The 26,671-nt window shown below is 41.3% G+C and overlaps 1 protein-coding gene across 1 annotated transcript in view; it reads left to right on the plus strand.

Annotated features, from left to right (window-relative positions):
- Nucleotides 1–26,671, plus strand: part of Bach2 (BTB and CNC homology 1, basic leucine zipper transcription factor 2) — a 351,502-nt gene that overhangs the window by 308,747 nt on the left and 16,084 nt on the right. Inside the window, exon 5 of the mRNA XM_013016732.1 lies at nt 20,727–22,319. Coding sequence (XP_012872186.1) covers nt 20,727–22,319 — 1,593 coding nt within the window. The remainder of the gene's footprint in view (nt 1–20,726; nt 22,320–26,671) is intronic.

Raw genomic sequence — 26,671 nt, forward strand, 5'->3', positions numbered from 1 at the left:
GAGCGTTTATATGTGTGTTGCTGAAACGGTATCTGATCAGTTGAATTGACCTTGTTTTTCTTCTGAAACTGTAGACTATTATGAAAAAAATACAATGAAGAAAAGCACTTCACATACCTTGTCAAATTTTATATTAGGACCTCTGTATGTGGATATTTCCTTTTTGACACTAGATCCGAAAAGAGAACAGAGGCATTTCATTTTGATAAGTGAGGCTCTTTTTCTCAGAAACCTTTGCATTTCTAAGATGTCTTGAGAGAATTATCTCAGTTTGGACTGAGCTTCCCAATAAATGATGTAGACTATGAAGGAGGCTCTTCCAGCCAGTTATTTAGCTGGTGGGTTATAAACCAAAGGTTAAAAGAAGACATGCACTTCCAGACAAAGCCAACCAGAGAAGGAAGAAGCAAAGAGGCCAGCTTAATGTATATGCTGAAAAGATATGGGAATCATTTTAACAAAGTCACAAAGATTATGGTATCAGAGGAATAAAAGGAGGGTGAGGGACTTGCTGAATTGTGAGCTGCTTGTTTTTTTTGTGGGAATACTACATATTCCAGAAGTATTTAAACAGAAGAAAGAGAAAGGAAACACCCAAAGAAAATAGTTGAAGTTGTTTAAGAATCTGTCTAAAAATGTGATGCTAAGGTACAAAAATTCCAGTCACTAGGATAGAACATAGTTAGTGCAGTTTAGTACCAGGATAGTTGCTAGCATATAGAAATATAGTATTCATTTTTATTCTGTAATCCTTCAGTAAGGAATTTCTGCCTTTTCAGTGCTTTTTTTCCCTGTCCTTATTTTATTCTTTATTTCTTTTAATTTTTTTTCCTTTTCAACACTTTCAAAATTAAGGAAAAAATTTCAACATCTAAAGCTTTGCTTGGCTTTTGGTCTAAGGTCTACCTCTTCTAGAAAATATTTACATAAAGCCCCAAACCAGTAGGGTTTGAGTCTGATTGAAAATTCACTGTATAAATATATCCTGGCTTGCTACAGCTATGAGAATACTTCATTTTCTAATGATGACTCCTAGAGTAAAACATAAATCCACTTCACTTGGACACTTCAGATACCTAGTAGAAGACACCTCTTTGACGACCTGCTGTATAAGCAGACTTGATAGACCTTACACCACTTACTTTTAAAACTACCATAGGATGGACATGACAGCACTTTCCTATTGCCCCAGCTACTCAGGAGTCTGAGAGAAGAGGATCACTTGAGTCTAGGAGTTTCAGGTCAACCTGAGCACCTTAGCTTAAGAATGGAAAAAAAAAGGAAAAAAGAAATGTTTCCATAAATATTGATGTGTATGTGTCTACGCTTTGAGAACAATTTTTTATGTATCAGTACTGGGGCTTAAACTTGAGGCTGGGTACTGTCCCTTAGCTTTTATGCTCAAGGCTGGTATTCTAACACTTGAGCCACATCTCTGCTTCTGGCTTTATGGTGGTTAATTGGAGTCTCACAGGCTTTCCTGCCCAGGCTGACTTAGAACTGTGATCCTCAGATCTCAGCCTTCTGATTAGCAAGGATTACAGACGTGAATAACCAGTGCCCAGAATGAAAATAATTTTAAATCAAGAAAATTGCATCATTTGTATTTATAGGCATGCAATTCAGCACTTAGCTTCCTTTACATACTTTTGTAAACAAGCTGGAGCCCATGTATCTCTGGGTTTGATTATATTCTGTTCAAATAAAAAGACACAGATGCTTTAGTTAAGGTTTATTGCCAAGGCCAGCAGGTGACTGTAAGACAGTAGTTTTACATATCAACTTTGACTCAGTACCATTTAATTAGTGGTGAAAAGAAATGTTAAAGATCTTGCCAGCGCAGCATGAGGCAAGGGAAGTAAGGGCACAGAGCTTTTCTCCTGTGATAGGCTGAGATCCATAAAACTTAGTTTTAAAATCTCCCAAACAACACTAAGAAAAACAGTTAATTTTTGTCTTTGTAGATCCTATGTGGCTAATATAGTGAAGATTATGATGACAATGATGACGAGAGGAGGAGGAGGAGGAGGATGAAAACGATTATTTGTAAATAAACTTTTTTGAAGCCTGGTGCTGGTTTTAAATGTTTAACTCATCAACACTATGGGATTGTGACTATTATTACCTTCACATACCAAATAAGGAAATTGAGGCAAGAGAGGTTAGTTCACTTGCTTAGCAGAGTAATCTGGATGTTAGCCCAGAAAGCAAGGCCTATGTCCTGAACCCCTTGACTCAGCATTGACAGCAATAAAAGCTATTCAAGATGGGAGCATCAGTGTGTTTAACAGGTGGGAAAATGAAATTCAGGCTCACAAATCAGCCAGTTGTAGGCTTGGAGACTTAAGAGGTATATCTTCCTCTAGGAGAAATTTAGAACCCAGTTTCCACCCAAAACCTGGATAATTCTCTCTCAGGCATTAGCTCATGTCACTTTCTCAGAGTTAGATGCCCTTCTACCAACAACTGGATATCCCATACTACAGCTCTTAATTCTGTCCTGTAAGTATCTGTTAACTTGGCTGTGTCCCTAGCCCAGAAACTCACTGATGAGGTACCCTTTCCTTCCTCTCTGTTTAACCCCCTTGACCCAGAAGCTATAACTCTGTGGAACCATGGAAGGTTGTAGGTGTATATTTGTCAAAGGAATAAAGCTATCCTTGCTTTGTATAGTAAATGTGGTAATGATCATGTTGTGAATCCCACCTTTGGACAGAATGCTAGTTCCATTGCCTTGTCCAAGGTGAGAAACAGTCCTCAACTCATAAATGTAATCTATCTAAGTCCTGTGGTGTAACTGAGATCTACCAGCCTCTTCATGAGTCTGTGTACCTGTCTTTGTTTCTGTATCAGTATATACTGTATCAGTTTATACTGTGTTTCTGTTTGTTTCTGTATCAGTATATACTGTGGTGAACGTAGGAAAGACAACTAGGAGAAAGTACCTACCAAAAGTGTTGTCAGTGCTGACAGACCTAGCAGATCATGAAGTAAAGTTATCATCCAAGACACATTAATAGCAAGATATCCTTCGGGTCTACATTCAGTTAAATCAGCTAGAACTCTGTTCTATGTGATAAACAACAGCTTCAAAATTTCTCCTAAGAAGTACAGCATTCACCAAACACCCATGGCTCAGGCCTGTAATCCTAGCTACTCACGAGGCTGAGATCTGAGGATTGTGGTTTGAAGCCAGCCCAGAAGAAAAGTCCATGAGACTCTCTAACTACCCAAAAAGCCAGAAATGGAGCTGCAGCTCAAGTGGTAGAGCACTAGCCTTGAGCAGAGAAGCTCAGGGACAACGCCCAGGCCCTAAGTACACATTCAAGGACAAACACACACACACACACACACAGACACACAGACACACACAGACACACACACACACACACACACACACACACCAAGAAAAAGTACAACATTCAAATTCCACATATTTTTTGGAAGCAATTTGCCTCTCTTTGCCTTTTTCTCTGACTTTTCTGGTGACCCAGACATATCCATATCTTGTGTTCTTGTGCTCCCTCTTCTGGTCTTTTCTGTCTTTCAGCAAGACCATATTCCTAGAATCAAGCCCAACTCAGGTTGGGGGTCTGAGTATCTGAACAAAGAAGCAAACCAGCACAGCAGGCAAGCTATAAGATCCATGGGAGGCCAGACACAATTCTCTTTTTCGTTGTTTCAGTCCAGCTTGACTAAGTGAAAAAGGACCATGCTGAAACAAAAAAGAACCATGCCTGACATCCTTTAGATGGTCTTCAGAAAGAAAACCAAAAACAGCAATAAAAAGCAGTTAATACTACATTTTCTACTGATACACATCCCTGGAGATATAGAGAGGCATGCATGAATGTGCTGTATCACTTAGTGTTGTTAATTACCTAATTATCTGGTGAGGTATAATAATAAAACTCTTTGACATTCTGTTCCTTCCTGTGCCAGATGAAGTCTTCTGGCGCCTGGTCTGTGAATGTGGTAGGTGCAACTGCTCTCTCACCCAGCAAGAATGAGATTGTAGAGTGGTCTTCACAGTCCGGCCATCGTGAGTCTCTTCGGGTACACAGCACTGGGAGTGGGGTACTGCCAGTTCCCCCCTAGGGACTGGCAGGATAACATTGCCCTTCCCACTCACAAAGGAGACCAACATTTCACATGGCCTCCGTGGCCTTCAGTATCCCTCTGTACTTGGGCCCTGCCCATCCTTCTTCCAAATATCCTCCCTGCTGAAGATGTTGTCTTTCCTATTCTAATGTAGAAAAGGGTTGGTCTGGGATTTTTGCAAGCTAAGGTGGAATGGCCTGCCCAGATCTAAAGTCCTCTGACTCTGACTTAGGAAGTTAAGAAAGAATCAGTTAGCTCACCCACTTTATCTCCTGGCTTGCATTTCCACACAGGCTTTTCCTTCTTGCCCTGCAGCGTGGACAGGGGTAGTAAGTGTGTCCTTTCCTGGGTATCCATTTGTTTGGCTCTATAGCTTTCCATGTTTCTTCCTAAGAGCTCATCTGTTCTATACTTGTCGTTTACCCATTTGACCTTTCTTTTAGGTGGATGGATAACACTTGTTTCTTCAGGTAGAAAAGAGTGTTAATTCTGAATACCATGGAAGATCTTTTCCTAGAAAGCCAGACGATGGTTTTCTTTTTATGTTAGCCAAGGTCAGGAATACAATATGTGGAGTCAAAGACTAAATTGTGTTGGGTTTGTTATCTCTCATCTTCCAACTTGCTCCAGCTTAGGTTGTTATACAACACACACATAGACCTCTTCTCTCATCTTTTGCTGCACCAGGAATCACAGCAAAGCGTAGATTAGCATTCAGTTGTTCTCTGTTTCCTGCACTATCATATGTTGTGAGTTCCTTCAGGGTAAATATTTTTTCTTCTTTCAAGTTTACTCAGCATTCACAGCAGTAAACACTCAAGTAATATTTTTGCAGTAATTATTTAGTGACTTTATTCATGTAAGATACTTCACATGTGCACATAGCCTACACTTCTTTATAAGCAAACCATTTCCTATCATTTTATCTTTCTTGAAATACTATATCATCTGAACATGAAAAGATAACCTTTTATTAGCATACAATGTTGTTTTCCTTCTAACAGAAAAAATGAACTCATCTTCATAGAGCAGGTAGGTATTTGACAAAATTTATTTGAATCCACATAGAAGATATATGAGGAACTATGATACCAGGGTCCTAGACTTGAACAATTTGTAATCAAGACAATCACAGTGGAATCTTCAGGTAACACTGCAGAATAGTTCTTGTGATCAAATGCCAAGGCTGGTGTCTAACTATTGTCCAGATCAGAGAAGGAAGGTCCAATTTACCTGCCATCCCCTTTGCAAGCGCTTCCCTTAGCCCCTTCATTCCATGTTGATAAACACCCCATCCCTGACCTCCACAGTTTTCATAGGTGTGGTTATATATAATGTACATTTGGGTAAGCAAAGGCAGGAATATCTCAGGCAGTGGGTACAACTTGAACTAATGTTTGAAGGAATGCAATTGGGGGAAAAATTGTAAGCCATCAAGGAGAGCTAGTTTTCCCTATAAGGAGGGATTACTGCTAAACATAAGCCATGCAGGAACATTAACTAAGAGGCTGACTCTCCAGCTTCCCTTTGATTGACTTTCCAGAAAGATTTTGCAGGTGTAGGAAAGATGGGAGATGAAATCAACAGAGAAGAGTTCATGGCAGGCATGTGGGGTGCAAAAGCAATTTTCATTTTTTTTCTTTTGGTTTGAGTCTGTGCATTTTTACCACAATGGTGATGCTACCTAGAGATTCTTAAGCCCTGGCCTCCCATACTTGTTAAAGAAAGAAATGACATCACCTTGACAATAAACTTTAAAAAAGAAAGAATGGTGATGTTGTCCAGGTAATTGCTGGCTAAGTTGAGGTTTTCAAAGTTACACCATTCTGGAAGGCTGCTGTTAAAAATTTTCAAATGAGCCCCCTTGGATCCTACTTCCCATGAACCAGCTATTTCCCAATGTTGCAAGGACACTGGAAGGCTTATGTTCATTATGATTTCTTAAGTTTCTGACTTTCAACTTCAATGACTAAAATTCCACCAAAATTACAGAACACTCCTGGGTAGTCTAGGTGTCTGTTAACCTGCATCCTTAACGGTATGCTCAGGAATAGTTTGATTCACCCAAAATGAGAGCACCTGGTGTTCTTGAGAGTTGGTATTTGTCAAAAAAAAAAAAAAGCAAAAGTTCCTTTTCAGGATGTTTAGACATTCTTAGTTATAGTAGAAAAGGTGTTTTCCCAATTGGGAGCTATGAGCAAAAAGGTCTTGCATAATAGTTCCAACTACATTCAAAATACCTGGCCCCAGAATAGCACATTCTGGATGCACCTGTGACTTATTTCCCCTTCTCACCATTCCCCAAATTAGTATGAAAAGTTGTGTTTCAACCCCCACTGAAACTGGACACAACTAACCACAGTGATTGTTGGAAATTTCTGCCTGCCCTGCCTCTGCAGCCTGTCTGCTGCCAGAAATGACACCTTGCCTTCATGCCTCACCAACTTGAAGTCCTGGACTCAGGGCACTTTCCAGTAGAGGCTTGTTCCCAGTTTGGTATCATTTGCAAGTCTATAGAACCCTGGCTTTCATGAAAAGGCTACACAAAGGCTACAAGGCAAAAAGCCAGCAAGTTGGGCAACAATGGCAACTGGTCATGCTGATAGATGACCTCAGCTCCCTCTTCTTTCCCTCCCTTGACAGACAGAAAAATCACGTAGAGAAAAGATTAGAACTTAGTTGGGCTGAGCAGCAAAACTGACATCATGCCCTGGTCCAAGGCTGTGACTACCATGTCTTAATGATTTCTGCAGCCTGGATAGCCACAGAGCTGAATGTTGTCTGTTTGTCCTATAGCTCCAGGGCCGTCATTGTTGAATTCCCACATGGAAGGTTGTGTGAATGGCCACTGTTTAAATCCTTGCTAAGCACTGATGGTTCTGTATTGCATGAGCATAAACTGTTCTCTATTGGCAGAGCCCGTCGGAGAAACATGAAAAAGGGAGAGACAACCAAAGTACATGGTCCTTTTGAGAAAATGTCTGGTTTCTAAATATAATTTTACTCCTGACTTAGTGCAACATCTTTAATACTAGCCTGATGGAAGTGATAGTCTGCCCTTCACATAGTTGACTAAGCATTTGCTCAGTCCAGTTATCTTACTGAGGATTTAGTCAGACTCAAAATAGCTTAGAGGATAGCATGAAGAGAACTGAAGAGGGTAAGTTTCTAGATGGGAATTTGGGACTAATATGAAGAAATAGTCTCTAAGGAGAAGTCTTCAAAAATGTTTTGTGTGAATGTGGCTCATATATGTAAACCTAGCTATTCAGGCTGAGATCTGAGCATCAGGGTTTGCAGCCAGCCCAGGCAGGAAGGTCTGTGAGACTCTTAGCTCTAGTTAACCACCAAAAAGTCAGAAGTAGAGCTGTGGCTTACGTGGTGGAGGGCTAGCCTTGAGCACAAAAGCTCAGGGACAGCACGCAGGCCCTGAGTACAATCCTAAGGTCCAGCATGAAAAGAAAAAAATGGGGGGGGTTATGGGCTGGGAAGGTGGCTCAGTGGTGGAGCGCTCGCCTTGCATGCATGAGGCCCTGGATTTGATTCCTCAGCACCACATAAGCAGAAAAAAAAAGCTGGAAGTGGTGCTATGGCTCAAGTGGTAGCGCACTAGCCTTGAGCTGAAGAGCTCAGGGACAGCCCAGGCCCATAGTTCAGGCCCCAAAACCGGACCCCCCCCCCAAAAATGGGGGGTTTTCTGGTTGAACAGTAAGTAGTTGAAGGTTGGTTTGAAATGATTAAGGGATGCAAGGGTGAAAACCTTTGACTCAAGAAAGTTCTAGTCTAGGAAGATCATTGGCTCTGCAAAGTGAAGAAGTTATTTAAAATGGAAATTAGGTGATTTTTTCTTATTTTTAAAAATAGTTTTATTTTGGAAGTGGTTTTTCAACTGAAACCATAAACCTTGATACATATTTTACTACTACATCATTAGTGAGTGGGATGCTTTTCAGTTTCATTTTACACTGAAAAATGTAAAAAAGAAAGTTACTACTATTTTATATCTATTTTAAGATACATACTTGTGTTGAAATTGGATTTATAGAAATTATTCTGTGAATTCTATAATATAGTCTTTCAGAAGGGAGATTTTCTGTTTCCATTGTATGCTATTTAGAGTAAACAGCAATGTATTATCTATCTGGGAAATATAACCATAACACCTAAAGAAGCAAATGATGAATACCACACATGCAGGAGGTAAGGTGAGCGGTGAAAAACACCTGAAATGATGGTGCTTCCAGTTCTCAGAAAGACAATAATGCATGTTTATTGTTCTTATCAGTAAACAAGTAAAGAAATACAAAAGAGCAGTTCCAGCTATAATGAAACCTTGTGATCTTTCTGAGCCAGCTGATACAGAGAAGGGCCACATGATGTTCCCTATAGAAACTGGCTTTGTAATCTTGAACAAAGCTCTGGTACCAGCAGCTGGCTCCCTACCAGAAATGGATTTGGGCTTTGGTATCTTCCAGATTCTAAGGACTGATCTTAACCTGTACCTGCTAATATATTGTTCTGCGTGTGATGAAAGGACTTTCTAGAATGTACAGAGTTTCACTGTGCAAGAGAGGAACATAGCAGTGATTTTCATTCTTCAGGAGAAATCTAGATACTGAAATCTGAATCATGCATGTAGTGATAGAACCAAGCAAGCATCCAGTTGGCTGGACTCTGGTGAACAGAGCTATGTAAAATTGGAATATTTTAGAGAATGGAAGAAAACTCATATGTTTTTCTTTGCTTTTTCATCTCAGTGAAGTAATCATAAGGAGGTAACAGAGCATAAAAGTTGAACCTGGCAGTCAGAAGACTTGAGTTAAGCCTTGTGACTTTGAGTAAATCCTTGCTGGGCTTTAGCTTTCTTGTCTGTAATGTGGATAATTAAGTCTGGGAGGTAGAAACTATGTCAGGTGTTTCATACAGGAGATATAAAACAGAGAATCAGTTATACATGTGTTAGAAAACTTGAAGGGCAGAAAGGGAGAAAGCACCATTAACTCAATGATTAATGACTTCAGGAAGCATCTTGCCAGCCCTAAGGCTGGAAAGGATATAGGAACCAACGAACATGGATGTGGGACTGATGCAATATCATGAGCACAACTTTGGAGGAACTAGCTAATTCAGATACTCCACCAGCAAATTGAGAAGGAAAGAAAATGAGAACAAGAAACAGAAGTAACCATGCCATCTTCATTTCTTGCTCCTTGAGATCTCCTACCAGTGTATCTTATTAGAAGAATCCCAACAGTAAGTCAGCTGACAAGCCAAGGAAATTGAGGTCAGAATTACAAGGGGAATATGAAGCATGGGTCTATGACTGAGTGACAATAGCAAGTAACTAGAATGTATGATGTCAAACAAATTAAATGAGGATAAAGTTAGATGTTGGTCAGAATGAATATACTATGTATACTTTAGAACAGTATTATGGAAATGAGCCAGATTTGTAATGATCTGAACAGCTTCAGAACTTATTTTGAAGTTTTTTGTTTTATTTTATTGTTTTATTGTTTCTTTCATTTAAAAAATTGTGACTCACATCTATAGTTCACCTACGCAGGAGATCACCTAATCAAGACAGGAGGGTCACTTGAACCCTGTATTTGATGCTAGCTTGGGTAACATAACAAGAACTCATATCAAAACCAGTGTGGGACATGGTTAGGCACTGATTGCTCATGCTTATAATCCCAACTATCCTAGAAGCTGAAATCTGAATAATTGTGATTCAAATCCAGCCCAGCAGAAATGTCTGAGTCCATCTCCAACATAATCAGCAAAAACCAGGTCTGGGTGTATGAGTTAAATAGAAGATTGCCAGTCAAGCAAGCAAACCAAAGAAGAAGCTCTGAGTTCAATCCCCAGTACTACCAAAAACAAAAAGGTAGACAGATGGAAATGTAGTTCAGTTGTAAAATGAGCCTAGCACATGTAAGATGCAGCACTGGGGGAAAATAACAATTGAATTTGAGGAAAAGCTTCAAGGATGACAGAGTGAGCCATGCCATTCTTTTACTTGTTCTAGAAAACTTTCACTCAAACCTCAGCACTCAGAGAGAATGTCACGTCCTCCAAGCAGCCTTACACAGATGGCCGTAGTTTTATCCTTAGCTCTATCCTCCTAACACCCTGTTATATCTCTGTGACATACTGCAAACATTGCAAACATCCTCATTGAATAATCAACCTGTTAACTCCTTGGTAAAAAGGTAGTATGGCCAACTAGCTGGGCACTGGGAGCTCATGCCTCTAAGCTTTACTGAAAGGGTTGAGATTTGAGTTCAAAGTTACTTCTTTCAGACAAAGAGATCAAGCCCTAGTACCAACACACACACACACACACACACACACACACTCACAAGAAATATGACTCCCCCTGACATTTCACGTAGTGCACAGTAAGTTCCCATCAATGAATGAATGGGTATACAAAAATAGTAAGTGAAGCTGGGTGCCGATGGTTCATGCCTATAAATCCTAGCTACTTGGGAGGCTGAGATCTGAGTGTCACAGTTCAAAGCCAGCTGGGCAGGAAAGTCTATGAGACTCTTATCTACAAATAACCACCAGAAAACCAGAAGTAGTGCTGTGGCTCAACGTGGTAGAGTGCTAGCCTTGAGTGGAAATGCTTAGGGACAGTACCCAGGCCCTGAGTCCAAGCCCCAGGACTGACAGAAAAAAAGAAAAAGAAAAACAGTGGCTAAATGATTACAGTCTCAGGAGAAGTCACAAGTAGGAAAGGGACTTTGCGTTTCTGTTTGAACCACAGTTCCAAATTCAGGCCTGCATAGGAGAGAAAAAAAAAGTAAACATTTTTTAAATGTATATCCTAGGTCAAGCCTCTAATCTTAGCTACTTGAAAGGCAGAGATGAGGGTTCAAAGACTAAGGCCAGCTCAGGCATAAATTTTATGAGAAACCCATCTCAATGTCTGCGTGAGATGGTACAAGCCTGTTATACTAGCTACAGAGGAAACACAATGGCAAGATACAGTGACACATACTTGTCTTCCCTAGCAACTAGGGTAAGCAAAAGTATGAGGATCACAGTCCAAGCCAGACTGGACATAAAGGGAGACCCTACCTAGAAATCAATACAAAAGGGTACGTAAGGCATGACTCCATGGTAGAACACCTGCCTAACAAACACAAAGCCCAGAATTTAATTCCCACTTCTACTGAGAGGAAAAATGTTATGTTATACACATTAGCACAGGGAGTCATTTTCTTAAGCAAAAGAAAATTGGATGTAAAATGCAAGTATACATCAAAGTGATTATTGATATAGTTTTATATTGTTACTCTAAGACTGTCTAAAATTAATACTAAAATAACCAGAAACTTTATTGAAATGGTAAGGTTAATTAATCTACCATACATCCTAAATTATGAGGTTAATTAATCTAACAAATACATCTTAAATGTGGTATGTTTGTACAGCATGCTGTGTTGGGGAAGAAAATGTGATAACATGAGTATTAATTATAGAAAATTAAGATTAGAAGGGAGGCATCATCACTAAATCAGTCTTTAACCTGCAAAGTGGGGTACAGCACAGTGTGAGGGTGGGAAGAAAAGTAAACTGTCACCAGTGTTGATTTCTTTATTCAGAAAGTGCTTTGGTATTCATATCATATACATCCCACAAGGATGGACAGGAGGAACCTGAAATCTGAAGGAACCCATGAACCTGGCTTTCTTACTTCTGAATTCCTAAACCCATGCAGTATATGAAAGGTTAAATTCCTATGTCTTGCAAGACTGAAATTAGGCAACCCTGAAGGGCTTGCTATCCTCCTCCTAAAAAGTAGTCCTTAAAGCTTCCAGTTTTACTCAGTCTTCTGCAAAGGAGCTCCATGCTGTAGTCATGGACTGCCAAAAACACAATAATCATGAAGTTTATATTTTCTCCATGTCTTTTTTAAATCTTCATTTTTATTGTCTTATGTAGTTGTACTAAGGGGTTCCAATTCAACGTATTCATGTGGCTTAAATTTTAAAACGATCTCAAACCCTGTATAATATATATAGATATATAGATATATATATACACATATCCCCTGATCCCACTCATAATCTATTAATGAAACTGTTACACATTTCCTATCCTAAGCTTCGTCAAACAACAGGATGGCTACCTCATGAGAGTAAGCTTCTGGTCCTGGAAACAGCACCCTGCTGTGTGCTTTGCCCACTTTCATCAGTCCATCTTCCTTTCATCAACTGCCTAGAGATGATGTCAGAACACAAAGGAATAGAGGGTTGAAGGTCATAGATTCAGAGGGTCAGATATGGAACACATTATTGTATATTGATTCATGTCATAGCACATGAATTTGGGAAGCTAGCCTTATTTCTTCGGGAACAAAACCTAAAGATCAGTGTTCCTGCTCTTGGTGTGCCATCTACTTACTGGCTGAGGTCAGCACCTCAGAGAACAGTGCACACCAGAGAGCAAGCAGGGTGTTAGTTCCTGACCCTCCTTGGACTCAGTCTCACATACCACACTCTGTTCCGTTCCCTCGGTGTGATCCCATCTCCTGTGGGGCACAATGTGTGTTGTAGATTGCAGGAGCAACACATTTAATCATGATTTTTTAAAATACCCTCAAAAGGATTCATCCAAAGTATTTCACTCAAAAATTTAAGACTGTTATCCCAAGTTGTCCTCATACTATATTTTGCATTTGCTTTATTACCTTTAGGCCATGCCTGACTGGTGGATTTTAGCATAGATATGTTAGCTTTGCTTAGAGCGGTGTGAGGTAGCTCCATTGACATCAGTGGAATAGAACTGTTTTGCTATTTCCAGGCACTTCATTCCACCTTATGAGAATTACCTTTTTAAATGCTATTTTTATGGGTCATTGGTTTTAAATGTGATTCTCTGACTCCCACCTTCTTTTTTCCAAGTCCCAGTGCCTTCCTTGTTAAGAACAAGAAGTAAATAACAATGCAGCTGTGGTCACGGTTTCAGGAATGTACAGCTTTACTTCGGTTCCAGGTTAATTGTCTTCTGTGTAGAATGGTGGACACAGAGTTCCTAACAATGGACAGACAGTGCAAGCTTCTGAACATGGAGGCTAAGCCAACGTTTAGACAGTTGCTGTCCATTTTAACTCTGGTCCAGAAGGCGGGCCCGGCATTTGCTTTCTATTTTGTGTGTTGGAACAGTTGTTTTGCCTGAAGTACATCCAAAATGGGGGGAGGGGGACGGAAAGGACCCTGGTGACAATCCAGTAAGTGGCCATTGTTTGAAGGCAGTCGACCCACAGCAGACTAGATAGGGAGTTAACTGCTCCCCAGGTGCCCTAGCACAAGTGAGTGGCCAAGGGAACAGCAGATCTTTAACAGTCACCTTCTCTCCTAAACTTGTCTGGATGGCTCATTCGCCAACTAGTCACATAATCTCATGATGGCCCTTTCATGATTGACATATTACATTGGTCACTCAAGAGTTAACAGTTCGTGTTTGTGCCTTTACTACAAAGCTAAACAAGTAGGTCAAGCTCCGGGCTTTTTCTGCCTGTCTCTCCCTCATAGTCCCCAGTGCAGGCAGCGTGAACTGACTAGCTTGAGGCTGGCATCCAACATTCTACACCTGCCAGACTCCATGACTGTAGGTCAGTTCCTTTACCCCCAGGCCTTTCAGGATTCGTATAGAGTAGCAGTGATCATGCCTGCCTAGCAGAATATATAACAAGTATCAGGCAGTATAGTGCTAGACCAGAAGATGTTTGATAAATGGAAGCTATGATTCACCAGACTAAGCCTTGCCTGTAGATACTGGGCAACATTTTAGAGAATCAAATATGGTAAGGCAAGCTTTAAACTAATGTGGAAGAAGAGCTAGTTAGAACACTTGAAATTTCATGGTGAGGACAATGTTTCCTTTGCCCTTGGACTTGAATGACAGATTACAAACCAATTTTTTCAAAGTTCTTTATTATAAATCACCATATTATACATATTTACCATGTACTGTGCAATGTTTGAAGTGTATACCTGCTGGCTAGGTCTTTTACCTCACATAGTTATGATTCTTGTGTTGAGAGCACTTAATCTTTCAAAAATACAATATATTGGGCTGGGAAGGTGGCTCAGTGGTAGAGCACTTGCCTTGTATGCCTGAGGCCCTGGGTTCAATTCCTCGGCACCACATAAGCAAAAAGAAAAAAGCCAGAAGTGGTGCTGTGGCTCAAGTGGTAGAGCGCTAGCCTTGAGCTGAAGAGCTGAGGGACAGCGCCCAGGCCCAGAGTTCAGGCCTCACAACCCGACCCCCCCCTCAAAATAAACAATATATTATCATTAACTCTAGCCACCAGACTGTACTATAGATCTGTTAGAGTTATTCCTCTTATTTCATTGTCATTGTGTGTCTTTTTTGTGTGTGTCAGTCATGGGGCTTGAACTCTGGGCCTAGATGCTGTCCCTCAGCTCTTCAGCTCAAAGCGAGTGCTCTACCACTTGAGCCACAATGCCACTTCTGGTTTTCTGGTGGTTTATTGGAGATAAGAGTTTCATAGACTTTTCTACCTGGGCTGGCTTTGTACCACAATCCTCAGATCTCAGCCTCTTCAGTAGCTAGGATTACAGGAGTGAGCCACCAGTGCCCAGCTCATTGTGTGTCCTTTAACCAACATCTTCCAAACCCACTCCATCCCTTTGCCATCCTAGCCCCATTTTTATTTTCTTCTTCTGTGAGAACAGATTTTTGGGATTTCACAAATGAGTAAAATCATACAATGCTTGTTTTTCTGTTCCTGGCTTATTTCAACCTAGCAAAATGTTTTGTAGGTTCATCTGTAATGTTGCAAATACAGATTTGCTTCCTTTCCATGTATATATGTACCACATTCACCCATTGATAGATACTAAGCAGTAACAGGAGTATATAGATATCTCTTTGAAATACTGATCTCAGTTCCTGTGGATATATACCAAGCAGTGGGACTGCTTAGGTATGGTAGTTCTGTTTTTAATTTTTTGAGGAATCTCAGTGCTGGTTTCCATAATAGCTGTGCACTAATTTATGTCCCCATTAACAGTACACAAACATTTGCTCACTTTTGCTTTTTTTTCCAGTCCTGGGGCTTGAACTCTGGGCCTGGATATTGTTCCTGAGCCTCTTTGTGCTTAAGATTAGTGCTCTACCACTTGAGCCACAGCACCACTTCTGCATTTTTTCTGAGTAATTTATTGGAAATAAGTGTCTCACAGACTTTTCTCCTAGGCTGGCTTCAAGCCACAATCCTCAGATCTCAGCCTCCTGAGTAGCTAGGATTAAAGGCATGAGCCACCAGCACCAGGCTAACTTTTGCTTTTGTAAAATAACCATTATGGCATGAGAAAGGCAATATCTTATTGTGGTTTTATAGTGGTGTTGCATTTTTTTTCATAAGCCCAGTAGCCATTTGCATGTCTTCTTTTGAGAAATATCTGTTCTAATTTTTTACTCATTTTTTCATTGAATTGTTTTCTTGCCATTGAATTGTTCAAGCCTTATGTATTTGGATATTATAGTTTGAAAATATTTTCTTACATTTTGTAGGTTCACGCTTCACTTTTTTGACTTTCATTTTCTGGGAATTTTTTTACTTTAATCTCATTTGTCTGGTTTTGCTTTTGCTACTTTTGAATTAGGCAACATATTTGCCATCACATCCGAAAATCATAGCCTAGATTAATGTCAAATAACTTTCCCCCCTTAGTAGTTTCAAAGTAGAAGGTTTTTTTGTTTTTCAGGGTTTTTTGATTTTTTTGGTCAGTCATGGGGCCTGAACTCTGGGCCTGGGTGCTGTCCCTCAGTTCTTCAGCTCGAGGCTAGCACTCTACCACTTGAGCCACAGTGCCACTTCTGGCTTTTTTTTTTTCTGGCTTTTTTTTTCTGCTTACGTGGTGCTAAGGAATTGAACCCAGGCCCTCATGCATGCAAGGCAAGCACTCTTCCACTGAGCCACCTTCCCAGTCCTAAAGTAGAAGTTTTTTTCAGTACTTTAATAGTTTTAAGTCTCACCTTCAGTTCATGAATCCATTTTGAGTTGATATTTGTATTGGTGAAAGATAAAAGTCTACTCTCATTCTGTTTGTGGATAGTTTATTTTCCCAACACCATTTTTTTTTCATGCTGATACTGGAGCTTGAACTTGGACATGATTGTTGTCGCTCGGCTTCTTCATTCTACCACTTTAGCCATGTCTCCACTTGCAGCTGTTTGGCCAATGCCATTTTTTTTTAAGAAGCTTCCCCACCCTGAATGATTAGTACCTTTGTGAAAAACTAGCTATCTGTTAATATGTAGATTTATTTCTGGTACATACAAGTACCATGCTGTTTTTTGACACCCATAGCTTTGTAGAATATATGAAGTTAGGTAGTTATTAACTGTTCTTTTCACTCTAGTTTGCTTTGGCAATTCATAATCTTTTGTGATTAGATAGATAGATAGATAGACAGACAGACAGACAGACCCTGCTGTGTTTCTCAGGCTGACTTCAGATTTCTGGAATCAAGCAATGTTCCTTCCTCAGCCTCTCAGGTAGTTGGAACTACAAGGATACCCCTATGCCTGGCTTTTCCATATAAATTTTGGGTTTTTTCTAATTCTACAAATATGTAATTGATATTTTGATACATGTTCATTGAATCTGTGGATTGCTTTGGATCGTATAGACATTTTAACAATTCCTGTAACCCATGCATCCTTACAATTTACTTATCTCCAGTCTCTTTCATCAGTGTTTTAGACTTTACATTGTAGATATATTTCAACTTGGTTAAATGTATTCCTAAGTATTCCTATATTCCAGCTTTTCAATAAGACAGTTTCCTTGGTTTGGTTTCTTTTCCAGCTAATTCAGCATTAATATATAAAAATACTACTAATTTTTGTATGTTGATTTTATATCGGATAACTGATGAATTTGTTTATTCTAATAATTTTTGGCAAAGTATTCAGGGTTTTATCTATATATAAGATTGTGTCATCTGTAGACAAGAATGAATTCTAACTTTCCTGTCTCTTACTTATTTATTTTGACTAAATGCTTTAGCTAGAATTTCTACTATCCATGACCAGATGATGATTATTTCAAGGTCAGCACATCTCCTAAGCCCAAAGGGTCAGGAGATTCTGTCTGAAAAGTTACAGATTTGCAATATCAAGATTCTGTTCATTGACATCTTCAATTCAACCCACACTTTGAAGCTGCAACTCTTTTCTGTATGAAGAAGCTTTCTGCAGCTGTCTGTAACTCTGTAGCAAGGTGTGACTGCCAGTACTGCTTCTTATCTTACTTATCTTAATGCTTACTTATTCTTATCATAGAGATCTGATGATCTTGATGGGTGTCCCTGGCTTCTTTATTAATTTTCTTATAAAAAGGCCATTCACAGTAGGGGATAGTAGTAAGACTAAGAGCAATAACATCAAAGTAAACAATACATGGTCATCAGGATGGGTGAGTGCAAAGTATAAATAGCATTGAGATCAATTTCCCATATAGAGATCACATTTGCCAAAGCTTAAGATGTACATGAACCATTCACTCAGCAACTGGCAAAGTGCCTACTAGCATGGTAGGAGAGGCTTACAGGAAATCAATTCTGTCTTGATTCTACAGTTTCTCTCTTGATGGAACCATGTTGCAGTATTCTTCAGTTATGAATTTATACACCTTGCATTGCCTTATTAATTACATCTTTGTTAAGATTCCTGGTAGAAGCATACATAAAACCGTGTAGTCAGTACTGCATTTGCTAAATGTATATGATAGTTAATAGGACACAAAAGTATATATCAGATGCTGCTTTTTAGTGTGTGTGTGTATGTGTGTTACTGAGGATTGAACTCAGGTCCTCAGTTTTACAAGGTAGATGGATAAGTGCTCTACCACTTGAGTCACACCTCTAGCCTCTTTTGGGTTGGTTATTTTTAAGATAGTGTTTCACTAGGTACTTGTGTTTCCCAGTGTCACTGGTGATGGCAGGTGCATGGTCACTGCACCCAGCCGTAGTGTGCATTGTCACAGTACCCAGCCATTGTGTGTCCCTTATAGCTGAGATAATAGATGCATACACTGAGACAATTCATTTCAGAGACAGTGTCTTGAGAACTTCAAGGCCCAGGCTGGCCTTGAACTGTGATCCCCCAACCTTTGCCTCCCAAGTAGCTAGGATTATAGGCTTGAGTTACTGGGTCCAGCTTAAGCTTCTTTTTAATAATTGTGCTAGGGTAGAACAAATAAGGACCCTTGGCTTGTCTTTGATTAGTTGGTTAGTTTGGTTGGTTGTTTTACATGATACCTTACTCTGAAAGTAATTTGAGAGAACAATGACACATCCGAGTGTATTGTCACCTTTTATACATGGTAGTTGTATATTAGGGGAACAATTAAATATAACATATTCGGTAACATACAGGCTTTTACCATATACCACGTTAGAGACACAGGGTTAAATTAGACACAGGGCTACAAAGGGAAATACAGCCCTGAAGATCTGAAGCTGCCTGCTGTCTTAACAATTAACTATAACTAAAGAGAAACAGTATTAATTGCCTTGTGGAAGTACAATGAAAGTCCAGCAGATAGGACTTTTGTTTGTTTTCTTAACCAGATCCCTGACAGGAAATATTTTAATGTGGAATTTTATTTACTTCAAAAATATTAACAATTAAAACTCAGTTACATGTCTAAAACAATTTCCCTAACTGGAAACAGTGCAGTGGCATGAGATCAGTTCTCCGTAGAGAGTCTAGGCTCTATCCTCACTCTGGCCACAGGAACTGAGAGGACAGTGCCACGTATTCTAACAAAGTGAGAGGGCTGCCAGAAAGAGTAATGCCCAATTTGGATCTTGAACAATGAATACAGGTCCTTGAAAAGGCTTGGTTTAAGGAGGAGGCAACAATGCTTGATAAGAAATGTACTCATTACCTTGCCCATGTAATTGTAACCCCTCTGTACAGTATTTTCACAATTAAAAAATGTTTGGTTCTGAGTACTGAGGTAAGTTTAATACATTGCGGAAGTCAGATGTATGACCTACCACTTCATCTTCCTCTGCAGTCATTCCCCCTGCAATCATTTTTGATGACTGCTACTATGGCTTGCAGCAAGGTCTTTATTTCTGCTTCCATTGGATTTGTATGCATGATTTGTAGACCCAGCCTCCCCTTCTCCTAGGATCAGCAGCACTTACAAGAACCTAGAATGTGCCATGCTTAATGGTGCTTTGCTGTCACCCAGGCTATTCAGAAGGGAAAAGTAGAAGGATCACACACAGTCCAAGGCTAGTCCAGGAAAAGTTAGCATGATACTTCACAAAAAGCAAGAGGACTCAAGTGGTAGAGTGTCAGGCCAAAGCTCTAAATTTGATTCTCGATATCACCATAAAGAACCTAGAGAGATGGGAGGTGGCTCAGTGGTAGAGCACTTGCCTTGCATGCCTGAGGCCCTGGGTTCGATTCCTCAGCACCACATAAGCAAAAAGAAAAAAGCTGGAAGTGGCGCTGTGGCTCAAGTGGTAGAGCACTAGCCTTGAGCTGAAGAGCTGAGGGACAGCGCCCAGACCCAGAGTTCAGGCGCCACGACCGGACCCCCCCCCAAAAAAAAACTAGAGAAAGTGCAGTGTTACATACAGAGTAAGGAAGCCAACTCTGAATACCAGGAAGTTCAATCCACATCCATCTAAAAAAGAAACAAGTGACCTCAGATAACATGCTGTCATTGCATGTGGGTACATGTGCATACGTGCCACAATCTATATAGAATATAATAGATGAGCATCAAATGACAGTAGTCTCACACTCTGAAGACTTCCTAAGAAAGAAGACAACCACATGGCAAAGCTGCTGCTAACAACAAGGGAAGGAACACCCAAGTCCTGTGCCACTCAGCAGCTTCAACCATTGAAATGACAGCCAGTAGGCTTAGCTCTGTAACCCCATTCTTTATGGGCCAGGAGTTAATTTCTTGTTGAGAACATTGCCTTTAATTGTTCTCATCTTTTATCATTATCAGGATGATTGAAGTCTTAAGTAGAAAGCATAATGGATGAGCAAAATAGAAATTGTTTTCGATGTTTCTCTTAACACTAAAACTGGCAAAAAAAAAAATTTCCTTTCAAAACTGGTTTTGGAAATCCCACAGACTCTGAGTTTATCTAGCAGGGCCACACCACCACGTTTTGTGGCTGGCAAGAAAAACGATCGTGCTTTCTTGGCCTTGAGTGAACTCAAGTCTCACAGTTACTCCCTCCTGTGGAGTCAACCCCCAGCAGGACCGTCAGGGAGGGAAGTTAATAGGCGTCCTATTGTTCCGTGCATTTTTGCCAGGATATTTCATTAGTGTACACACTGAACCCGTTGTCATCGTGTTTAGCCACTTGACCCTGGTGATTTTCAATTCTCGTGATGAAGTACAGAAGTGCCATGCATGCCCGAGACAGGCACTAATTATTGGAGGCAGAATCATTGCTGACCCAGTACGAGATTAACTGCTCCCTTGCAGTCTTTATTCTGGGACATTAGCACTGTCTGGTTATCTTGCTTCAGTTGAGGGATTCAGGACAATAGCAGTGCTGATGGTAATGTTGGCAATTTCCCTGTTTGTTTTACAGGTCACAGCCAGGGGCTTTGGGCCGCTGTTACAGTTTGCCTACACTGCCAAGCTGTTACTCAGCAGAGAAAACATCCGCGAGGTCATCCGCTGTGCGGAGTTCCTGCGCATGCACAACCTGGAGGATTCCTGCTTCAGCTTCCTGCAGACCCAGCTCCTGAATAGTGACGATGGCCTCTTTGTGTGTCGAAAGGACACTGCGTGCCAGCGCCCCCATGAGGACCACGAGAACTCTGCAGGAGAAGAGGAGGAAGAAGAGGAAGAGACCATGGATTCAGAGACAGCCAAGGTGGCTTGCCCCAGGGACCAGATGCTCTCACACCCCATCAGCTTTGAGGCCACTGCCATCCCAGTAGCAGAGAAGGAAGAAACTTTGCTCCCTGAATCGGACGTGCCCACAGACACCAAGGAAAACTCGGAAAAGGATGCGTTGACACAGTACCCCAGATACAAGAAATACCAGCTTGCATGTACCAAGAATGTCTATAATGCAGCATCACACAGTACCTCAGGTTTTGCAAGCACATTCAGTGAAGATAGCCCTGGCAACAGCCTCAAGCCAGGGCTTGCCGTGGGCCAGATTAAAAGTGAGCCACCCAGTGAAGAGAACGAGGAAGAGAGCATCACTCTCTGCCTATCTGGAGATGAGCCTGACATCAAGGACAGAGCTGGGGATGTGGAGATGGATCGCAAGCAGCCCAGCCCTGCCCCGACCCCGACCACGCCCACTGGAGCCACCTGCCTGGATAGGGGCAGGAGCGTGTCCTCACCTTCCTGTTTAAGGTCTCTGTTCAGTATAACAAAAGGTGTAGAGTTGTCTGGCCTGCCCAGCACATCTCAGCAGCACTTTGCCAGGAGTTCAGCATGCCCTTTTGACAAGGGGATCACTCAGGGTGACCTTAAATCTGACTACACCCCTTTCACAGGGAATTATGGACAGCCCCCCGTGGGCCAGAAGGATGTGTCCAACTTCACGATGGGGTCTCCCCTCAGGGGACCTGGGATGGAGGCGCTCTGCAAACAAGAGGGAGAGCTAGATCGGAAGAGTGTGATCTTCTCCTCAAGCACTTGTGACCAAGGGAGCACCTCTGTGCATTCCTATTCTGGGGCAAGCAATTTGGACAAAGACCTCTCTGAGCCGGTGCCAAAAGGTCTATGGGTGGGAGCTGGTCAGTCCCTCCCCAGCTCACAGGCCTACTCTCACAGCGGACTGATGGCTGACCACTTGCCAGGCAGAATGCGGCCTAACACCAGCTGCCCCGTGCCAATCAAAGTCTGCCCTCGCTCACCTCCCCTGGAGACCAGGACCAGGACTTCCAGCTCCTGCTCCTCCTATTCCTATGCAGAGGATGGGAGCGGGGGCTCGCCCTGTAGCCTCCCTCTCTGTGAGTTCTCCTCCTCACCCTGTTCCCAGGGAGCCAGATTCCTTGCCACAGAACATCAGGACCCAAGCCTGATAGGAGATGGAATGTACAACCAAGTCCGACCCCAGATTAAATGTGAGCAGTCTTACGGAACCAACTCCAGTGACGAATCTGGATCGTTCTCGGAAGCAGACAGTGAGTCGTGTCCCGTGCAGGACAGGGGCCAGGAGGTAGGGAACCCACACAAGTTCAAGCATGTGACCTACTGTCTCTGGTCCTTTGTCTGGATTTTTCTTTTTTCCCTGCTCCCCATCATTGCTTCCAGATTCTTCTTGTTTGCCAAAATTAACGGTGACAGTAAAAGGATTGCTTCCCCCATCCATTAAGACAGATGTTGCGGGGCGACTCTAAATTAACCACTTTTGTCTTAACAGTTGATCTAGATTTCAGTGTTTGCTGAACATTGAAAAAGTCACTTGAATGCATGACAGTTCACTCAGGTACTTCAAATCTTCCCCTGTCCTCTTTCCATCCTCTCATTCCTCCATCTGCGCTGAAAGGTTGGAGGATTGACCACCTCATCCTTGCTGTTCACCCCCTCCATATGAAGCAAATTGTAGACTTTCTTTTAAAATTGATTGATCGAAAGTAAATGGATGGATACAAAACAGATGCTTTCCCAGCACCTCGTAAGTTTTTCCTGCCAACAGAAGACCCTCGGGGTCATCCTGTGTCTATCATGATGGAGGTGATGGAATGCTCTCACTGTCCTGGTCACAAGGTCCCTGCAGAAGTACCCCAGTCAGCACACAGAGCTGAGTAATGGCTCATTTCCCAGGCAAATGATAAGACGTCATTTTGTAGAATAGCAGTTTTCTCCTGCCTGAAAGCAAAGTGCTCTGTAGATAAAATATCTATAGGCTCCATCCATGTTGCTTCATTTCTAGGAGAGAAAGCAGGAGTGACACCAGCACCATCTTAAGCTGTGTAGTGAACTTAGGATGGGAGAGAATAATTGGAGCCCTGAGAAGTCCCCCTTCTCCAGTGGCATGAGCGTTTCCTAAACAGACTCCAGAGCATCTGCGTCATAACCCAGAATTCACTGCACAAATAACCAGGTGGAGACTCACCTCAGGAGCAGGAGTGAGAAAACCCAGAGACAAGTCCTTCCCTTCTGTCAAAAAAAAAAAGAAAGAAAAAAGAAAATGAGGAAGAAAGGAAGAGTGGGCTGGGGGTGTGGCTCAGTGGTGGAGCACTTGCCTGGTGTGTGAAAGGTTCAGGGTTCCATCTCTAGCACCACCAAAATTAAAAAGAATAGAAGGAGGAACGGGAAGTAAGCATAATTCTTATTAGGCCAGTGTACTGGGTGCTCATAGGGATGGATATTAACCTCTGTGAGGCAGAGGATGTTAATCCAGCCAGATAGCAGACATCCACATGCAGAGAGATGGCTTTCAGAGAGCCATGTGTGGTTTATTCAGCTTCTACAAGATTGGTGGACAAGAAACACATGAAGTTTTATTTCAGGCCTGTTTTGAAAATAGACCCCAGAGTTCACTTGAGCCAGCAGCAGTAGTACCTTGTGGTCACCTTCCTCTCTGCCAGCTTGCCCGATTCCTGCTTTCCTGCTCTTTTCTGGTAGAACAGAGAAAGACCAGAAAGCACTGAAAAGAGTTAGGCTTTAAGCAAACTTATAGCCAGGAATTGGTGACTCAAACCTGTAATCATCACTACTTAGGAGGCTGAGATCTGAGGACTGCTGTGTGAAGCTAGCCCAAGCAGCAAAGTCCATGAGACTTTGATTGTTAATTAACCACCAAAAACAAAAATCCCCAAGAAGTGGTGTGGTTCAAGTGGTAGAGCAGCAGCCTTTACCAAACAAGCTAAGAGACAGCACATAGGCCCTGAGTTCAAGCCCCCATACAAACTTGGAGAGAGAGAGAGACAGAGACAGAGAGACAAAGAGACAGAGAGACAAAGAGAGAACATTTAATAGAAGAAGTTCAAATGGAACTTTTCCCTTTTGGTTATGCCTTATCTCCTTAGATTTTGGAACCGGTCACAACCGTGTCCCTGGCCTGAGGGGATAGAGGTTGTGAAAATGAGAGAATGTTGTATGCTCACTCCTCACTTTTTCCTCCCTTCTGACCTCAAGAGAAGTTTCCTTTTATCCTTGGAGCTGTTACTAAGTGTCCTTCATGAAGAAAGCTTGTCACTAGACCAGCTTCATCTATATGACTGATCAAGAACAGTTGTAGGCAGAGGACAAATGCCTCCTCCCTTTGGTTTTTGATTCTCCCCACCATTCAGCCAACAGGGGTGTCGTTTTATACATATACGTATCTTAAAGGAACTGCCCATTTCAGATACATTTCCTTTTCCCTTGTAACATCCCAAAGGAGAATTTAAAGTCATTTCTTGGAACTCGCTATCATCAGCAAACACACACGTGTTTGTCCTGTACATGGTCCAGGTCAATATCTACCTTAGAACTGAAAATTAGTAACTCGATTTAGAAGGAGGATTCATTCAACCTCTAAAATAGTCAGTAGTAAGAGTAGTCTCCCTTCGAAGAAAAATAGCCTGATTTTAATTTTCTTTTTTTACTTTCAAAAAAAAAAATCTGTTGTTTGGATTTGTCAGCAGTGAAGGAAGAGACATTTGCCAAAAGCTTTGCTATCACAAGAGTCCCACTTAACAACCTCCCCCGACCCACACCCAAAGTAGTTTGTTTGGGACAGGTGAATGATGGCAAAGCTAAGGTTTTCCCCCAATTATATATATATTTTTTTTACTTTCCTAGAGTAGGGGAGGTTACATTTCCCAGAACTGCTCAGGTCTCAACACAACAGAACTTCTAGGAGGTAATAACGGTGGTACTGATAGAGGTGATGCCCCAGAAGGAGAATAGCTGCAGATTCATCTAAACTGATCTAGAAGCCAAGCTACTGTCATGCATAGGTACCTTTTCTTCTAAGTGAGCCCCAGGAGACATCACAATCAGACACCAGATCTGGAGCTCGGCCAACCACCAGACTAATACTTCAGAGTTTCCTTCCCAGTCTCTCTTCCTCCACATTGATAAGGAGCCAGAGAGTTAGATCAAAAGACAAGTGTTGATAAACCTTAGGTTCTGTTAGATGCTCTACTGACATAATGTGTTGAACTCTTCCATCTCAAACACTTGACTTTTCCCACCCTTTTCATCCTCTTCTCTAGCTTAAACTTGGGGCTGGAGCAGTCCCCTAACCTTGTTGCTCACATCTGATGCTGTGCTCCTTGAGCCAAAGTTCCATTTCCAGCTTTTTGGTGGTTAATCAGAGATATGAGCCTCACAGATTTTTCTGGCTAGACTGGCTTCACATCACAGTTTTAAGATGTCAACCTCCTGAGTAGCTAGGATTACAGACATGAGTCACCACCAGCGCCTGGTTTAAAATTAATTTTTTTGAGGATGCTGGGGATGGAATTCAGGTCCTCATACATGCTAAGCATGTGCTCTACCATTGAGTTACACTCAGTTTTCTTTGTTTTTCTTTCAATAATAAGTATAACCCATCTAGCTTCAAACACAAATTTAAGGTTTCCCTGCAGAAACCTCATGATATAATAACAATACAATAATGCAAAATCCTATGTAACAACATATACGTACATATATACACCCATCTCTTATTTTAATACTGCTGTACAGTGTAATTCTCAGCACCTTCTTTTGTCCACAGATCTCGCCACTCTGTACACACCTCTGGATCTGTCACATAGAACCCCTCCCCATGCTTCCTTATTATCTCTGACCCCAGGAATTCGAATTTACTCAATTATTACCCATGAGTGGAAATTCCAGTTTTTTTCCAGTTTCTTTCCTCTACAATAAATAGTGTTGTGAACATATTGTTAGTAGTGGAGCTTTTATTTTTATGAATTGAAATCTCATAGGTAGGTTAAAGGTTGTGACCATTTGTCGTACTTCCTAATTACCTTGCTAACCGGTTGTAGCAGTTCACAAACCCTTCAGCAATTAAGGAATGCCCATTGCTACCTATTCTTGCCATTTTCAGTGGTCATCAGTCTTTTGGATTTTGGATGGACAAAACAAAGCATAACAACCAATAAGGTGGACTTCCTGTCCTGTGTGTTTTTCCCCATTTTATTTCCTTTCTTGTGAATTGCTGATGTATACATCTGCCCATTATTCTTTTGTGCTCTTTAACTTTAAATCAGCTTATAGGATATCATAATCTCTAACCTTAGGAATATTAACCCTTTCTTTTAACTGTATTTTCTCCTGTGTATTTATTTATTTATAGTATCTTCTTCCATATAAAAATTTTTAATTTGATGTAGTCATGGTATCAGTTTTTCTCTTTATGATTTAAGAAGTCAGCTTGGGGATTTTCCAAAACTGAAAAAAGTGAACAAGTTGGGGCTGGGAAGGTGACTGACTCAGTGGTAGAGCACTTGCTTTGCATGCATGAGGCCCTGGGTTCAATTCCTCAGCACCATATAAGAAAAAAGAAAAAAGCCAGAAGTGGTGCTGTGGCTCAAGTGGTAGAGTGCTAGCCTTGAGCTGAAGAGCTGA

Source organism: Dipodomys ordii, unplaced genomic scaffold, assembly GCF_000151885.1.
Source record: "Dipodomys ordii isolate 6190 unplaced genomic scaffold, Dord_2.0 Scaffold32, whole genome shotgun sequence".
NCBI classification, from domain to species: Eukaryota; Metazoa; Chordata; class Mammalia; order Rodentia; family Heteromyidae; genus Dipodomys; species Dipodomys ordii.